The sequence below is a fragment of the Mus caroli genome, unplaced genomic scaffold (assembly GCF_978045245.1).
Source record: "Mus caroli unplaced genomic scaffold, Mus_caroli_1 scaffold_13, whole genome shotgun sequence".
Taxonomy (NCBI): domain Eukaryota; kingdom Metazoa; phylum Chordata; class Mammalia; order Rodentia; family Muridae; genus Mus; species Mus caroli.
In genome coordinates this window covers 3,612,599-3,630,185 of record NW_028227268.1, presented here as the reverse complement: position 1 = coordinate 3,630,185, position 17,587 = coordinate 3,612,599, and the positions used below count along the sequence as shown (strand labels likewise).

At 54.1% G+C, this 17,587-nt stretch overlaps 1 protein-coding gene across 7 annotated transcripts; it reads right to left on the bottom strand.

Annotated features, from left to right (window-relative positions):
* Nucleotides 1–3,934: 3,934 nt before the first annotated feature.
* On the bottom strand, nucleotides 3,935–16,721 carry Cant1 (calcium activated nucleotidase 1). Of its 7 annotated transcripts, none has more exons than XM_021177046.2 (5): nucleotides 16,631–16,719; nucleotides 15,234–15,314; nucleotides 8,473–9,131; nucleotides 6,272–6,475; nucleotides 3,935–5,709 (listed from the first exon to the last, which is right to left on the bottom strand). In XM_021177046.2, the coding sequence occupies exons 3-5, from the start codon at nucleotides 9,107–9,109 to the stop codon at nucleotides 5,339–5,341; spliced, it is 1,212 nt and encodes a 403-aa protein (XP_021032705.1). In that variant the 5' UTR covers nucleotides 9,110–9,131; nucleotides 15,234–15,314; nucleotides 16,631–16,719; the 3' UTR covers nucleotides 3,935–5,338. The 7 variants fall into 7 exon arrangements, with proteins under 7 accessions (XP_021032705.1, XP_021032704.1, XP_021032703.1 ...); XM_021177045.2 differs by having other exon boundaries at nucleotides 16,589–16,686; XM_021177044.2 differs by having other exon boundaries at nucleotides 15,234–15,466; nucleotides 16,589–16,685.
* Nucleotides 16,722–17,587: the final 866 nt, after the last annotated feature.

Here is a 17,587-nt window from a genome sequence, read left to right as displayed (position 1 = left end):
CTTCTCCATTGGGAGCCCTGTGTAATTTAAATCTTAAAAGGTTTCTACAATACCTTTTTTTTAAAGTAGGGCTAATTGGGCATGGTGGAACACACCTTTAGCTGGGAGGCAGAGGCAGGTGGATCTTTGTGAGTTAGAAACTAGTCTGGTGTACATAGTGAGTCCTAGGTTAGTCAGGGCTACACAGAGAAGGCCTGCCTCAAAGGAAAAAACCAAAACCAAAAACAAAACAAAATCCCAAAACAACAACAACAAAACCACCACCACCAAAACTGCTTCAGCGGGTAAAGGGACTTGCAGCAGCCAACCCTGATGCGATGAGTTTGACCCCTGGGACTCACTGTAAGAGAAAACTGACTCCTGTACGCTGTCTTGATCTACACAAGTGTACCGTGGCATGTATGTACATGCATGTAGACACACACAGTAAATAAATGTAAAAAAATATATAAAATTCAAAGAGGCCTAGGGAGATGGCTCAGTGGTTATGAACAAGTGCTGCCCTTGCAAAGGACCCACATGGCTGTTCACAGTCACCCATAATGCCATTTCTAAAGGATATAATGCCCTCTCCTGATTTCCATGGTCACTAGGCACACACGTGGTGCACATACATGCATGCAGACAAAAGTTCCAAACATATAAGATACATTAAAATTAAAAAGGCAAATTTCCCCAGACTTATGATGTTTAGACAGTGGCCTAATTCCCAGCAGCTCCCTGCAGCTCCCCTGGCTGCCAGCACTGTAAGGTTTCCTACCTCAAGACACCCAACTGTCCTCTTGAACACTATTCAAAAGGTCTGACACAGATGGCCCAGGAGGCAAAGCCAGGTGACTCAGAATTGGTATAAAATAACCCTGTTCCTTTTCAGGTGTATGGTTCAGGAATTCACTGGCTGTGTTTCTGTCCTTGGTGTCTACTTTTTTTTTTTAAGTGTGTGAGCATTTATTTTAAGTGTGTGAGCATTTATTTTATGTGTGTTAGCATTTTGCCTGCAGGTAAATGCACCATGTACATGATGTGCACATAGTGTCCAGGGCATCAGGTTTCCCAGATGGTTGTGAGCCGCCATGTGGGTGCTGGGGATTACACCCGGGTTCTGTGCGAGGAGTATTCTTATCAGCTGAGCCATCTCTCCAGCACCACCTCCCAAGTGTCTGTTCTTTATTAAAACTTTTACACCAATTCTGGTCTGGCAAATCCTTTTATCCTGTGCCTTGAGTTCTTTGTCCTAGGTATGACAACAGAGAGGAAGGCTCCAAAGGCCCTGGAGACCAAACCCAGGCAGTAGCTGGTGAGCAGATACACTGGCTCCGATACACGCCTGACTTGGTAATGCAATCTCCCAACGGCCACAGTGACTGACTCTCTAGGATTCAGACCAAGCTCTGCCTGGCTTATACCTATTCCCCTTTCTCCACAAGAAACCCAGGTCTTGGTTTCTACTTGGGGAGTCCTCAGTCAGTGCAGCTCAACCTGCGCTGGCCAGGAGGAGAATTACCTGTGAAGACACCAATGCCCACATCAGCCTCTGTGTGTGTGTGTGGGGGGGGGGGAACTGGTGTTTGAAAGCCCCAGGGAGTTCTGGGGTACAGCTCCTTTGGGATCAGCAAAAAGCTTGGAGCCCCAGAGCTCAGGGTTGGACGTGCAAAGACTGGTTCTCTTGGACATGAAGTTTCCATTGGCTAAGGGGTGATGTAGTCCTAGGAAACCCTTGCAGAGAGCTACAGGCAGGGATAGGACTGACTCTGCAGAGATGCCCAAGCTTGTTCAACTGTGGCTTCTGTCACCATTGGCTGAGAATGTGAAAGGGAGGATGGAGGTGTCCCTTGGAGACAAGGGCTGGGAGAACAGTCAGTACCTGGACTGGCCGGTGGCTCCAGGAAACAGCAAGTCTCTGGTGCCTCCATCCTGGGTCAGCCCCTTTGTCAACCAGGGCCTGGGATCTGGCTTCCACTGGAGGACAGGAAGCCAGGTCACAGAGACAGGGCTATCACGGGGTGTGTAGTACACAGCAGGCCCATTGCTCTATGGTTCTTAGCATTCCTAATGCTGTGACCCTTTAATACAATTCTTCATGTGGTGGTGACTCTGGACCATAAAATTATTTCATTGCTACTTTTTAACTATAATTCTGCTACTGTTATGAATTACAATGCAAAAATATTTAACGTGTAACCTCAAAGGATTAGAATCTGAGAACCAGTGTTCTATGTCTACTTCAAAGCCAACACATGGGTGGTTAATGGGCCCAGACATTGTGACACAGGGGGACTTCCCAAGAGGTCAGGCCCAGGGAACATTCAGATCCTTCTAGCTACTCGGTGATGCATGTGACACATCTGGAGACTTCTGAGGGGATGAAGGTGGGTGACCCTGCTTCCACTTCAGTTACCCAGGACATGCATCACAGTCTGGCCATCCTGGTCCCCCAAAACTACACTTATCTTTAACCACAGGGGTCTGAGGGTCACAAAGACCTCTTCAGGCTAATGTCCTGAAGATGTCAGGGCCACAGTGACCTAGAGCAGACCTCAAGTCCCATCCTAACACTGTGTGCTCAGCAAGTCACAGACCCTCAGTGCCAAGGCAGTTGTTAACTGCAAAGACCCCAGTAGAATAGCAGCATTGGAAAGAAGTGTCCAGCTTGGTGGTGGACACGCCTTTAATCACAGTACTTGGGAACCAAAAGCACACAGATCTCTGTGGCTTTGAGGCCAGCCTGGTCTACAGAGTGAGTTCTAAGACAGCCAGGGCTACACAGAGAAACCTTGTCTCAAAAAACCTAAATGAACGAGTAAGTGTCTAACCCTGGAAGGCATGGGGCTTCCCTCCCGTCACCTCATCTCTTCTGCTCTGCACCTGTGGCTTCCTATGCCCAGCTTGGAAACCAGGCCCAGTCTCCATTTCTCTGGCCACAGAAGACATCCCCCACTGCAACCCTGAACAGTGGCTTTGGGATGACCTATCTTCTGCATAGAAAATGGAGGACAGGGAAGACAGAGAGAGACGCCTGCATTCCTCCCCTTGCCTACAGACAACTAAGGTGATAGATGGAATGAAACTGGAATTTTCCCAGGGATTCTCACACCTGAGAAGGGAGCAGCTAAGGCCTTGTGCCAGCCAGAGGAGACACTCGTCTCCTGGAAGGATTCTACATGGTCTGACTTGTCAGGCTACCTGCCCAACCCAGGAGTCAGGACCAGGCACAGTGCTGGGTCAGTGATGGGCAGGACCCCAAAGGTGGGCTTGGGAGTCACTGTACCTCTACGTGTGTACATGTGTGTGTGCGTGCGTGCATGTGGTATATGGTATATGTATGTGTGTATGTATGCATGTGCACACATGCACGTGTTAAGAGCTCAGATGCCACAAGGATCATGTGAAGGTTAAGAGACCAGCTTCTGGGTCGTCAGTTCCCTCCTTCACCATGGGTTCTGAGGATCACTCTGTCAGGCTTGTGTGGCAGGCACTGTTCACACTGAGCCTCCTTGTTAGCCCAGTCTGGACCTTTTCCTTGTCCCACTGCCTGATGCGGCCACAAGCCTCTCGGTTGCGAGCTGCTGGCCGGCCGCAACACAAGCCTGTCTCTGCTCATCACTATTCCTTGTCTTGGCCTGTGGAGGTTGGGATTCCAAGCCTGGCCTATTGTGTCTGCTGTAGTTCAGGCTCCAGCACATTGGGCTCTGTCCTAACTCCAGTAATTGCCAGAGTGGGAAAATGGAGTAGAAAAGAGCCTGAAGGGCTGGAGCCAGTCTCTCCGTACAGCTCTTCCCATCAGACCCAAGCCTGGGAAGCCTAGACGGGGCTTCATTTCCTGGGCCTCATTTGGAGAGGTGAGGGGCCATTTCACGACCCCAAGGCTTGCATCCCACCTCTTTAGACTTCCTGGGGCAGAGCCCTTGGCAACAGCCAACATAGACAAGAGAACCACATTCCCCTGACACTTTATTGTTTACAAAACAATGGAGAGACACAATCATTGCTCAGGGAAAGGAAGGTGTGTGGAAGGCTCCTCAGCGAGGGGCCCAGGTCTCTCTCAACCTCTCTCATTTCCTCTCTTTCAGCTCAGAATCACACAACCTAACACAGTTGACACACATCAAGGAGGTTTGGCTGAGCTCCCAGCACAACAGTACACGAAGCCCTCAGCACCACAAGTCAGTAGCAGCCTGTTGTACTGAGGGTAGTCAGGCCCCAGTGGCAGTGGCTCTCCTAGCTTCCTGTGGAAGGGGTTTGTGATGGTCATCAGGGCCCTGTGCCTACAGCAGGACCGATGTCCTGGTCTAAGGGTGCAGCTAAGGTGCTGCTGCCTGCAGAACGACCTCTGAGCCTGACTCGGCTGCCTTGGCTCTTTTGAACATGGACAGAACAGGACAGCAGAAAACAGTGAGGCCCCCCTAGAGAGAAGGCTGCTAAATACCCACCAGGAGCCAATGAGAGCAGGTCTCTAGTCAGGCGCAGCCCCCCTCCCTCAGCCACCGCTGAGGGGTGAAAGCATGGCAGCCCTTGGAAGTTGCAGAGGCCAGGGATGCTGAGACGCTTTCTGTAAAAGCTCATGTCGCCACTGTGGGTGTGGGGACAAGTCCCTCGCTCCTGGAACTCCACTGTCACTGTGTGATGAAGTCTGGTGACTCTGTTCTTCAGGAAAAGAAACTGCTCTAATAAAAATAAGTTAATAATTTGGACTTTAAAAGGCTGTACAGCACAAAATCCTCCTGAGGGGAGAAATGAAGTCATCAACAGCTCGCAAGCAATCCTGTGCTAGAGGCGCTCCAGAGTGTGGGCAGGTGCCTCCCAAGGGGTGGCCCTCACCCTGCCATGTAAACATTCACTTTCCAGGGGTCTGCAGCATGTGGAATGCCAGAGTCACATGGGAGGAAGAAGGGGCCCCCGAGTGCCTGGCTGGCAGGCCTACCTCAGACTATCGTGTGCTCCCAGGGTTAAGCTAGGGTTTAACACGGGGCTGCTTCAAAGACACATACTGGACATAGAAGTCGTGGAAAGGCCAGAGACCAGGGAAGGAAAGGCATGGCTGGATTCTGAAGGCCAGAGGCTCAGAAGATAGCTGCAGCAGTGATCAATCCCTACCACCAGGTGGCAGTGCAGAGCGAGCGCGGGCGGGCGGAGCACCTGGGGTTCCTGTACAGGACCCCTTGCTCCCAGTCTCCGAGCAGCGGCTCAGCTCCCTATAATGAGACTCTCTAGCCAGGAACACAGCTCTCGATTAAAAAAAGAAAAACGCAAACAAGTGGAGGCGCTCCCGGTTTTTATGAGTCCTGGTGTAGCACGGCCGCTGGCCCTCGCCCCCGCTGGGCGTGCGAGCTTAACTCATCTAGATAAACTCTATTCCTTCGTACTTCACAGTGCCGATCTTGGTCTCTGGAAGCAGGAAGCGGCCATCCAGTGTGAAGGCCATGACATAGGTGGCGATTCTGCCATTGTCCTCTTCCGACTTGAGAGCCACGATGATCTGGTCATCCGTGTTGGGGATGAACTTGAAGGATGAGAAGCCGTGGGTGGGGACCAGAGTCCCCACTTGCCTCACAGAGATGTCCCTGAAGTCCTGGGCTGCACTCAGCAGGAGGTTGCTGCCCTTGCGTTCATCGTCCTTCTCGCTGTAGCGTTCGTGGCTAGCCCGACGAGGCAGGAAGAACCAGCGCTGCAGTGTGTCGCTCCAGCAGGCGGATTCGTGAATGAGGTAGCCTGAGGTAGCAGTACAGACCCGCTCAGCACACGCCATGCTGACTGGCACAGCCTTCCTCTCAGGGGCCTTGCCACCCGAGGCTACACTTGGGGGCTTCACTTCATCTTCCCTCTAACCTCAAGCTCTGCACCTGCTCTCCATGACCTGGGACAACCATGCAGCCACCACAGCCCAGCCAGAGAGCTACATTGAGTCTGCAGCACATCCCTCACTGGCTGCCCTGTGTCCCTGCAGGGCCTGCAGCCTTCACCAGCAGTGTTAGATTCAGCATGGGAGAGCTCTCTGGGTCTCGGCTCCCTGCTGCCCTTTGTCCCACACCTGACTCAGCTTCATTCAAAGGTCACACCCCTCAGAGCCCAGGGGATGGCAGCTCAGGCCTACTTATCTTGTGTTTATCAGGGCCCCAAGCTAGGCAGGCTTTTTGTGGATGAGGGGTCACCTGTTAGGGCTAGCAAGGGACAGAGACAAATGGCTCACTGGATACGGTGAATCAGCGTCTTCAGCAAAGCTGAGCAAGCTGTGAGAGCATGGTACTGGGGCACCTAGAGACAAGCGTCTTACCTGGTGGTCGGATCCCTGCAGCCGCTCTCAGGGCGTTGTAGCTGGACACCCAGTTCTCGTGGTCCACACTGCCCCTGTGGCCTACCACCTTCACCCATTCAGGGTTCTCGTTCATCACTTCCCCTGTCGTGGTGGTCCACTCCTTGCCCAGGCCGCCCACATACAGGTGTTCGTCCTTCACAGCAAGCCATTCAGCTTTGAAACCTGGGGCAACAGGAGGCGAGCCTGAGACCCTGGGCCTACTTCCCACACCCTGCCAATCTCCTGCCTGTGTTGCTGTCAGCTGTGTTAGGGGTAGCGCACAGCCACTTGGAGGTCAGAAGTTACCACCCTTGAGCTTCATTGGAGGCTGAGATGGGAAGCCCTGTGCTGGGTCCTGGAGTCCATGTCCTCGTTTTCCTTACCCCTTCTCTTCCAAGAGCCCCGTCACGTGTGACCACTGCAGAGTCATACTAGACGGTTCCCAGACCTCCCGTGCTACTTCTCCAGCCAGCCTTCAGCTTCCGAGGGCTGGCAGCCCCATCCCATTTCTTGTGACGCCAGCAGCTCCAGGAGCTGCATGTGCTACAGCAGGTCAAGCAGGCTGTGTGCAGCCGTTGTCTGCCACCGAGGGCCACAGCTTACACCTAACCACAGGGCTACCCATTTCCTGCCTCTCACTGTCCAGGGTTTTAGACTATCATCATGTGAGGAAGAAGGAGCATGACAGGGTCTTCAGGACAAGGCAGTGATCATTTCCACCCTTGTCTTTACTTCAGAGCATCTACTCCAAAGCTGCCTTCAACTAATTGACCTTATACAAGCCTCCTGTTACAGGTTGGCAATGAAGCCTGCAGTTTCATCACATTCTCCTTCCTAACATTTCCAAACATGCTCTCTCCAATGTCCCTGCAAGCTCCTTAGCCCCTAGGAAGCTCTGGCTGCGGGAGGATGGCAACTTCGGATGCCCTAGAGGGGCTCTGAGGGCCTGCTTTGGTTCCAGGTATCCCCAGAGACCTCGCAAGGCCCCTGAGCTGCCTCCATGAGCAGCTGCCCCATCCATCGGCTTGTCTTTTGACCCTTCTGGATAAACAGCCACAGCTCGGCCATAGCAGCCTTAGCATCCGATTACTTGCATTCTTCCCGCTCCAGGGGAAGAACTGCCCCACACAACACAAGTTTACAATGCCGACAGTTATGGTTATGGGCAGGAAATGGGGGAGCAACAGAGCCGCTGTACCTAAGTGGAGACTGCCACTCCCAAGAGTCCCAACCTTGGACAAACATGAAAGACTTTTATCACCCAGGCAGACAGCACAGGGGGATGATTACTGTGGCCCTCCTTCCACTGCAGGAAGTCTGTAGTGGTCTTCAGCTTGCTGTGAGGCACAGATCAGATCTGCCAAAGGCTCAGATAGCTCTGTCCTCCCATCCTGAGTCCTACCTGCTACACGTGAAGCTAATATCAGAGTCTGTTCCCAGAAGTCATTGCTGCTCAGCACACAGACCCTTGTACTGGGTGGGCTCAGAGCAAGGCTGAGTTGAGCAGCAGTTGACCTGTGGTCCCAATAAACTGAGATTAGAGCCTGGGACGGCAGTAAATCACTGGGTATCCAGCCCTGAAGGTGAACCACCTGCTGGGAATCATACTGTGTGATCCTAAGACACCTCTGAAGACATGACAAGGACCAGGGTCCCAGAAGGGGTGAGGGTGGCAATGGACATAGCCTTGGCTCATTCTGAAAAGGGCTTCCCATTCAGCAGCAGGTTCCCAGTGATCAGCTCGGAGTTCTAGAAACAGCTTCATGTAAGCCCCATAAGGCTCTGCTGTGGGCCGAGATGAATCAAGGGTCACCTGGGTGTGCAGGGTCTTTGACAGGCACTAGGGTCACTGTCTGAGCTAGATCTTGAGTGTCACTTTCACTTTGATGGGATTATCACCATGGAAACAAACTTCTGGACATGCAGGTGAGGGAGTTTCTGTATTGTGTTAACAAGGGCAGGAAGGCCCGCCCTGACACAGGTGGCCCCACGGCATGGGCTCATCTCTCTTCCTGTGGACGCCTTCCACACCTGCTGCTGTGACTCCCCACCGACCATGCCGGGCCACACCCGCAGACTGTGCCAAAGGAAACCCTTGTTCCCTTAGCACTTTTGCCAGAGCACAAAGACGCCAAAGTGGCAGCTGAGAAGAGCTCGGCCCACGGCAGGGGCTCACTTACCCTTCTCCACAGTTCCATCGCCATCGGAAAGGATCACCCAGGGCACTGCTTTGGTGCCTTCGATCTGGTAGATGACCCCTGTGCGGTCATCCACGGAGTAGAGTTTCCCATTGAAGACGATCAGGTCCGAGAGCTCCATGCCCCGCCCCTTTTCTGCCAGGTGGGACTCTAGGACCCCGTGGTCTTTATCCCACTCCACGCTGACCCTGTCCCCGCTGTCCGACAGGGTCAGGTAGCCTTTCTTAAGGTAGCTAAACCAAGTGTTTTCTTCCTGGGCCCTGGACCCCGTGTCCAAGTCAGCAATGACTGCGATTCGGTACCGAATCCCACCTGGAGTTCTCTGTGGGGGGGAGAGGGGGTAGGTGTCATTGTAATGAGAGATGCGCTGCTGGCTGAGCCTCCAATTGTGCGCATTGTGGGTGGGGGGCCTGCCTGGCACTGGGCCCTGATGGTGGGAGTACAGCAGCCAGAGGAGGGCAACACCCACAAAGGACGTGAGGATCACCCGCCAGCGGGGGCGGAAGCGAGGGTCCGTGGCCTTGGTCATGGATGCCAGCACAGGAAGGCCCCCTACACTGATCCGGAGGGAGTGCATAGGCTCATTCCATTCCCGCTGGTCAAAGGGCTGGATGGGCATCGAACTGCACTCTGGACAGGACCTAAGTCAGGGAAAGGAGAGCAGTGAGTGGGCTGTGGAAGACATTACTTCCACATTCTCCCTCGAGCAAGACAGCTCCTCCTGGCAGTGCAGTCCTGGCTGAGCCTGACCCCAGCAGGCAGTCAGAGCGATAGGAGACTCACCTCACTTCCCCAGCCACCCCATGCCCAGGTCTCTCAGCACTCACTGCTGCCCAGCCCCCACTTCAGTGCCTCTCACGCTGCAGCCTGGGGCCACTGAGCCTTTACTTCCTGGGCAGGCTCTGCACTGTTTCAATACAGACACAAGGCAGTGTGGGCGAACACACTGCTGCTGGGTTTGATGCAGTCCGTGGCACTTTTCTATTAACACAAGCAGGTACAGGAACTGAGTCTTGCATGTTGCTCACTTTACGAACTTGGGGCATGGTTTTGGCTCCAGGCCCAAGCTGGGCTCTACACTATGGCACAGCTACAGGTCCAGAGCACTGGAGGAAGCTGGGAATTCCACCTCCACACCCCTCACTGCATGCCCTGCCTCTCCTACCATACCTCAAAAGCCCAGTGCCACAAAGCCTCCAAGCCAGTGCTAGCTGTGGTGAAGGTGTCTAGCTCCAGCATGGCCATGGCTGCTCTCAGCCCCTTCATCCTTTATCTGGATGTAGCACCGCATTTCCCTTATGGGTTGCAAGCATACCAGCCACAGCCACTGTCACTGCCTCAACAGAACCGAGAACAGCACCTCAGGGGACTTGATGGGTACATGCTGCCAGGCAGCACCTGGGTAGGGCTTGGGGTTCCAGTAGCTTTTGATTGTGGGGTGCCCATGAACTCCAACTACAAGGTTCGGGTGTCTGGGAGCTACAGAGGTGCTCTGTGCCCATGCCGTAGGTCACTGGTCCTGGCTGCGCTCAGGTTTTAGTGCCCAGGGTCAGGTCTAAGGAGAAGAGTGGGTGCAGGGCCTGCTGCTCACAGCAGAGGCAGGAGGAGAAGGCTCTGTGCACTTTGGGGCTCCTGTGCTAAGACCAGTTAGCAAGGTAGCCATATTTTAGCAATGGCTGCAGAACTGGTCACCCCCAAAGTGTCCCCAGCCCATGCTGGTGGGACCTCTTTGGGAGGAGGCTCTGCCTCACACACTCCTCTCTATGGCTATGGCGTCAGAGGCTGGACCCAGGATATCAGTGCTGTATCCTCATCCCGGACATGGTGCCGAGCCCTGCCAAGAGTCAAATACTGCCACGCTCCAATTCCAACTTGCACCTTAGACACTATTTCGAAATATAAGTCTAAGTTCTCTAGCCTCAAGGTAACTAACCCAATCCTCCTCAGGGATAGCTGAGGCTACCCCAAACACGGCCAGCAAGTCAGGGTCCCCATGGAAACCAGGAACAAAAGTTGCAGTGTTATACTTCAAACTGTCACACAGTGCCAAGAAGTGGCCTCAATCCTTTCTTTCCTGTAGTGGCCCCCCATCTGCGGGAGTGCCACTCACCCAAACATGCCAGCAGTCCCCAGTCCCTCTACAGCTCTTCTCCCGAGAGCCCTTTGCCGCCACCCCAGCCTGCACTACTTGCTATGTAACCATCCACGGCTCCATGGTCCTCCCTCTTAGTCCTCACTTCCAGAGCAAGCCTCACACCATTCCATTGGCCCAGACACCTGCCGGCTCTGCATGGCTGCTTCACTCACACCCAAGGAGTCCTGGGAGACTCCCCCATCTGCTCTCCTTCAGTTGGGAGCCTCACTAAGTCAGAGCTGAGGAGCCAGGAGACAATCAGCACGCACCGGCTGAGGGGCTGACTGATCAACACCATGGTGAGGCTCCTTTAGTCATCTGAAAGATCAAGGCCCTGAGGAACTAGCCACTCAGCTGCCCAACATGAGCCATGGGCCCAAAACACATGGCTGTTGTGTAGAGTGGTAAACACCATGACACGCCATTGTCCTTAGTCTCTGGAACCCTCAAACTTGTTCCTGTTCAACAACTCTGCATTCCTGTGAGCCACAGCCCATATCCCCACATCTTTGTTCAGGAAGAGCTCTATGGGCTACCCTAATGGGCTGACACTGGTGTCCCAGCCCCTCCCTTGGTTTGCAGGCATCCTGTTCACCTGGCTGGCTCACGTGTGCTCCTGGACTGCCCCCTCAGGGACACCAAGCACTCAGCTTGTTTTGTGAACAGAAGATCTGGGAGTCCATGCAAGAGCAGTCTCCTGCCCCGCTCCAGCGCCCTGCTGACCACCTCAAGAACATCACATTCCCGCCCTTTCCTCCTCCTTCTTACAGCCCTATGCCCAGGTCTGCATGCCTGGGCTATCTATGCCTCTCCAAACACTGTCCTAGAGACAGGGAGATGTCTCTGCTGGCCCAGGGGCTAGCAGGTCCCACATTCTTTATTCTAGGAATCTCTGTAGCCTAGGCACCTCCCCTAGGCAGGCCAATTGGTATCGAATCAGCTTCTTGGCAGAACTCTGTACACTAAGGGCTGCCCAGCCCCGAGGACCAGCCTAGAGGCATCTGCACTCTTCTTTCCCCTCACTCAGGCATCAGCTCAGCTTGCTCCCGTCCCCCAGCGATGTGCCTGTCTCACAAGGACTTCAGACCTCTAGAGTGCAAGCTGTTGCTCTGCCACTGAGCAGTCACGAGCTGTCACACAATGACTTCCCTTACAAGGGTCTCAGCATCCTTCCCAGACCTGCTGACAATAAAGCCAGATGTGGAGGAGGGGCCTGCTTGTCTGCCCTTCTTACCTACAAGCTCTCCACCTCACTTTGTTTTTCAGCCCAGCCTCCCACAAACCATAACTTCAGACGAGAACAGCTCTGGCAACACAGAGTCCATGTGCCCAGACCACGGCACGTGTGCTCCCTCCACCTGGATGCACACGTCCTCTGACCACACGGAGCCATCTGGAACCTCCTGAAAGTGCATGACAACTATTCCTTCACTGTGCAGTCTCCCTCTGGCCATGTGTCCTCGCCCAGCAAGTCATCCCTCCTGGGGGAGGCTGCTACTGTCCCCTGTCCAGGAGCCTTCCAGGCCAGTGCAGACTTTGAAGGAGCAACTGAAGGCCTCAGAGAAGAGGCTAACCAGTGCAATGGACGGTGTCTGTTTCCGTTCTCAAGACAGTCTAGTCTTGAACTCAAGACAATCCTCCTGCTTCAGCCTCCTGAGTGCTGAGCTCTCACATGTGTTTTTCTACAAAAGGCCGGGAGGAGCAAGTGAAAGAGAAGGCGAATGACCGCACAGGCAGAGGCTGAGTGTTGATATGACCCCAAGCCAAGGAAAGCTGCGTAGCTGGGAGGACAAAGACTGAGTTCTCCCCAGAACCTTTAGGAATAGCTCTGGGACATCCTAACTTTGGCCCTGTGGCAAGACAATGGAACCAAGAATTCTGAGTCAGTGACTCTCTAGACCTGTGCCTGAGGATGTGGGCCACCTCAGGCTACAGTATATGCCATTTTCTATACCCCACCCCTGGCCTTCCTCTTTTCTTTGCTAGGAAGAAAGCACCAAGTCAGCTGCCTTTCCACTGATGTCCTCAGACCCTGGCTGCTTTGTGGCTAAGACTTACTGTGTCTTGTGGCTGTAGATGTTGCCAAGGCCACAAGACAGGAGCCTGTGGTAGCGAGGGGCAAATGGACAACAGCCCCATAGAAGGCCAAGGCTGTGCTTGCCTCCTCCTCCTACCTTTACAGGAACCCTGAGGTCATTCACAAGTCTGCATGGTTGTGACAGAAGTAGGCCCACCTGGTCTGAGCTGTAAAGTCAGGGTCCTTCCAAGCCGGCTAAGGGTGCTGGCCCCAAGCCCGCAGACAGGCTCTCCCCCATGCCCAAGCTCAGAGGTGTTCTGCAGCCGCTTTGTTCCTGAGCCAGCCTTGCTCCGGTGTTACATGGCACCAGGTCCCCTTTCTTCCCCACCCCTCTTACACAGTGGGTGTTGAAAAGCTAACTACCCTCCGGCATAAAGCATCAAGGCCATACCTCACTTTCTCATGAGACACAGTAATCCATCTGTCCTCACCAAAGGACATTTCTAGATGACTAGAGGAATAAGCAACACAGAGGAAGTGTTTTTCTCTGTGCACCCAGGAGCTGCAGAGCTGCCGGCCTAACTGTTAGGAAGAACATGGGCAGAGGGCACCTACCTCCATGGGCACCCTTGGGTCTGTACAGCACCCTGTGGAACTACAGCCAAGATGACCTGTCTCCCTGCTTCCTTCACGAGTGGCCTGTGTGACAGGTGGAGGCTCAAACAGGTTCAAGGCGGCTGGCTCCTCCCCTCCAGGATCAAGGAAGGGCAGTGCCCAGTGCTAATCTCTTGCCACCACGCCTCACTCCTGCAGAAAGGGCTCCCCACTCCATCCACAGCAGCGTGGACGGGCCTCAGACATCTACTCTGTTCAGTTTGAAGCTTGCTTCCTTACTACACGGTACAGCACAGAGCCCATGGCCAGCACCGACTGCTGGGGAAGAAGTAGGCAGATGCCCAGGCTTCCCAGCAGCCTCTGATGGCAGGGCCTTAGGAGGCACAGACCCGTGCACAGCCACAGGCTAGGCACTGTGACGTGGACTCTGGCTCCTGGTTTTGTGCTTTTGCCAAGCTCAGCACTGTACCAAAGAATTCCATTCCCACTTAGACCAAGCGGACAGTCCAGGGAGATGAGGAAGAAAGCCAATGTGTGCTCTAAGGACCACAGAGGCCACTCCTCCTCACACTCAGATCCGTCTCATAGCCAAGTGTGGCTCCGGGATCTCCGACATCTGCACCACACCCTAGGGTCACACACACACACTGAGTCAACCTTTGTACTACTGGGACAGTTGAATTTTTTCAGCCCGTTTTTAAGTCAACTACTCAGGAGGAGTGTGTTAGTGTCACTGGGGCTGTAACTAATTACTGTAGACAGGGCAGCTGAAACATCACATACTATTATTTCCCAGCCCTGCAGGAGTTTGGCTTGGCCTCACTGGGGAACACCCAAAGGCTGGTTCCTTTCTCAGGGTCTTGGGGAAGACCCACTCTGTGGCCTCTGCCTCAGTCTCTGCCTGTGGTTCCTTCCTCCCTGCTCAGAGCCAGCAGTACCGAGAGCACCAGGAGCTCCTTGCCTGAGCCACTCCCTCCCTCCTGCTCTTCTGCCTCACACTGTGGCTTTAAGGGTCCTGAGATCACATTGGGAACCCTCCCTGTTTCCTGGTGAGATATTTCCAGCCTTAACTTCCCTGGGCAATGCAGCACACTCACAGGCTAGGGGGTGAGGTAGACACAAGCGTCTTGAGGCTCCTTACAGTTCACATCAGTCCTTTCCCAGTGTGGGCAGAGAGGCGTCAGAACCCTCCCCGGTTTGCATCTGTGGCATCACAACGCTGCTGCTTCTGCTTAGTCTGCATCCCCGGTGCCCTGGGAGGGACTTAGCAAAGGAGCTGCCCTCCAGCTCAAAGTGATACCCCAAACACAGCATGCCTAAAAACATAGGGGTTTGACAATACCAGTCCAACCCAGACCAGAACTCAATTCCAGAATACACAGTTGCACCCTTGGATACAGCCCACGCTGTCCCAGAGCTCCCCACCCCCACTCCGCCCTGTGCTGGCTGGGGGACAAGGCAAGACCCTCAGAACCACCCCAATGGTTCTCAGCTCACACTCACCTGCACTTTACTGCTCACAATTGCTCACTGCTCACAAATGCACGGAAGCTGCCTTGAGTTTCTACTTCATTTCCTGTGACCCTGTCCACACTAGACATAGGTGAAACACTGAACGGCTGCACTAACCGAAGAGAAACGGGGGGGGGGGGGGGGGGGGGGGATTCGAGAGAAATGCCCATCAACAGGAACCCTAACGCCTTTGCATGTGGACTTCTCTAGGATCAGGGTTATTATTATTTTTCCTAGACAATCTGTCTTGTGTTGATGAAAAGAAAAGCCAATATAAAGTCTTTAAAGTCAGTATACAAGGTTTTAATTCCTTCGGTGTTGGCATTTAAGACAAGCTTTCCAGAAATTCTCAACACTCACTGGCTTCTAGTAGGTATCTTCATGCCCCTTGACAGAGAGGGGAAGGAGTGTGGACTGCCATCCACTGTCCTCAAAGGCCAGATACTAACGCAGTGGAACACCTACCTGTATGGCCACCGCGAAGACAGCCACACTGCGAAGGATGTTCCAAGGCTCAGGTGACAGGGTCGCACGTATCTGTGGGAGCTTCATGGGCACACATGCCACAGTCAGGTGGGTGACAACGGGACACCTGCCTCTTCCACTCTCTAGACCTCTCCTCCTGTCCCCGCTGCTCAGCAGGCAGAGGATGTCATGCACTCCTGGACACACTGGTGCATATTACGTGGTAAAGGGGACTGAGGGACAATATGGTTGCAGTACATGGTCCATTCAGTTGCAAGAAGCATTTACCTTTTTATAACAGGTCAAATGAAACAAAGAAAGCAAGAAAGCACACAGAATTCTGTCTCTAGCCAAGCGAAGACACTCTGGGCTCTATGTGACAGAGATCCCTTGTCTTAACCAGAAGGAAGTAGGCTGTGCTCATGGGTTCCAGCAAGACTGCTAGGCCGAGGTCTAGGGAGCAGCTCAAAGGAGGGCCTTAGCCCAGTCCAGAAGGATGGTCCTCAGACAAGCCCCAGAGGGGCAGGGAGAAGGAGTTCCCAAGGCAGGGCCTGCAGTACATGCAGGACCATCAGTCTTGGGAGCTTGTAAACAGATCTAGTCAGTCAGGCTCCACTGACACCTTGAGACCAGGTTCCCAGGTCTAAGCTTTGTCCAGTATATAGTCCTGAGATGGAACTGGGCAATGACGCTGGTTACTGAGGCACTCCTGAGTGACTGCAGAAAGGTGCTTGGGTTTACTGGAGGCGCATGAATGTCACAGGTGCTAGGGGCAGGAAGCTCTGCAAGGATGGACCAGGTGATGCCAGACTTCGAGGCTGGGAGAGTCTAGCCGAGACTAGGGTTGTATGTGCAGAAAGGGACTAGGGGGTGTGCAGAAGGAGCAGGGGGTGTGGGTAGTCGGGAAGTAAAAAAAAAGGATAGTGCACTATGCTGCCTAGGGGAAGGTCCAATCTTAGATGACAGCAAGAAGAGCCAGGACAGGAGCAAGTGAGGATGGGGTGCGTAGGTGGGTCTGTTAGAGAGGTGATCAAGTGCCAAACTGGAGAGACCGTGCCCAGGCCAGGCAGGGAGGGAGGGAAGGGACTGTTGCTAGGGGCATTTGAAGCATCCTGGTCAGAAGAGGTAGAAGTTTCGCACTACTTCTCAGGGATATAGCACGGCACACTCATCAGAAAGGGGAGGTCTCCCACACAAGCCAGAGGGGGAAAGACGTCTGTCTGTCCGGCACCCGTCACAGCCTAGCTGCGGGGGGAGTTTGAGATGCCTGGGGCCGGGCCGGACGGGTGCGGGTGGCAACAGGCCCCAGAACACAGCGAGGGAGGGCACCCGGCCGCGGGCGCACCGTCACTCACCCACTGAGAGCCTGGCTCCGGAGCCCGGGGGCTGCCGCCTACCTGCGTAGGGCCGGACAGGGCGGGCGGCCACTTCCGCCCCGCCGCGCGCTCCCGGCAGCCTCTGCTCTGCGCCTGCGCCTCACTCTGGCCGCGCGCTCCCGGCAGCCTCTGCTCTAAGTATCTTCCTGCGTCGCACTCTCGGTGGCCTACAGCCACGTCTTCCCGGCAGCCTTTGCTCTATGTGTCTTCCTCTACTCGCCCACCCAGTCTCTGCTCTGCGCCTGCGCACTGAGCAGCGGGGCTGCTGGGAATGGTAGTTTTTTGCTTGAGCTTGTGATTCAGGCGCGGAAAGCCACCAAAGGAGTTGTCTGTCGTTCCCCAGTTGAAGCTTCAGGGTTGTTTGCCTGGTCCCCCCAACCTTCGTCTCAGGAAGTTTAGAAGTTAGGACTCCTCTCTGCCGCCCTAGTCCTCAGACCCTCTTCTGAGCTGTTCCAGCTGGTCATAGCGGATGCTGACCAGATTCCACAGCAGGACCAGAGGATGGTGGTGTGTTCCCGCCGCCGACTGCAGTCAATAACCCTTACAAACGGAGGACCCCGGCTCATCTTTCCCCAGCCTGCCTTGCCCTGAGCTCTGTGCTGTGTGATACCCGCTCAGTCCTAGACAGCGGTGACATGTCAGGACTCTTTAAGAAGGCCCTCATCAACCATGGAGAGAGTCAGCCCTGCCTCCTGACTTCAGCCTCATCTCCGAGTCTCCCAAAAGCCTTCTGGGAAGTAACCGATGCACAGTGGGGACGAATTCAAAATATGTAACCCCACACGGTGAAAAACAACCCCTACTTCCACCCCTTTTTGTCCTCTGGGACCTACACTAACTAACGTTACAATATATACTAAATTACATGTGAAAAATAGAAATGTGCTGGGTTCCCTCTTCTGTGCTTGGGTTGGCAGGCCATCTTTCTCGAATTCGCTGATGTTTGTGTCAGACCAAACCGAGTCCCAATCAGCCACC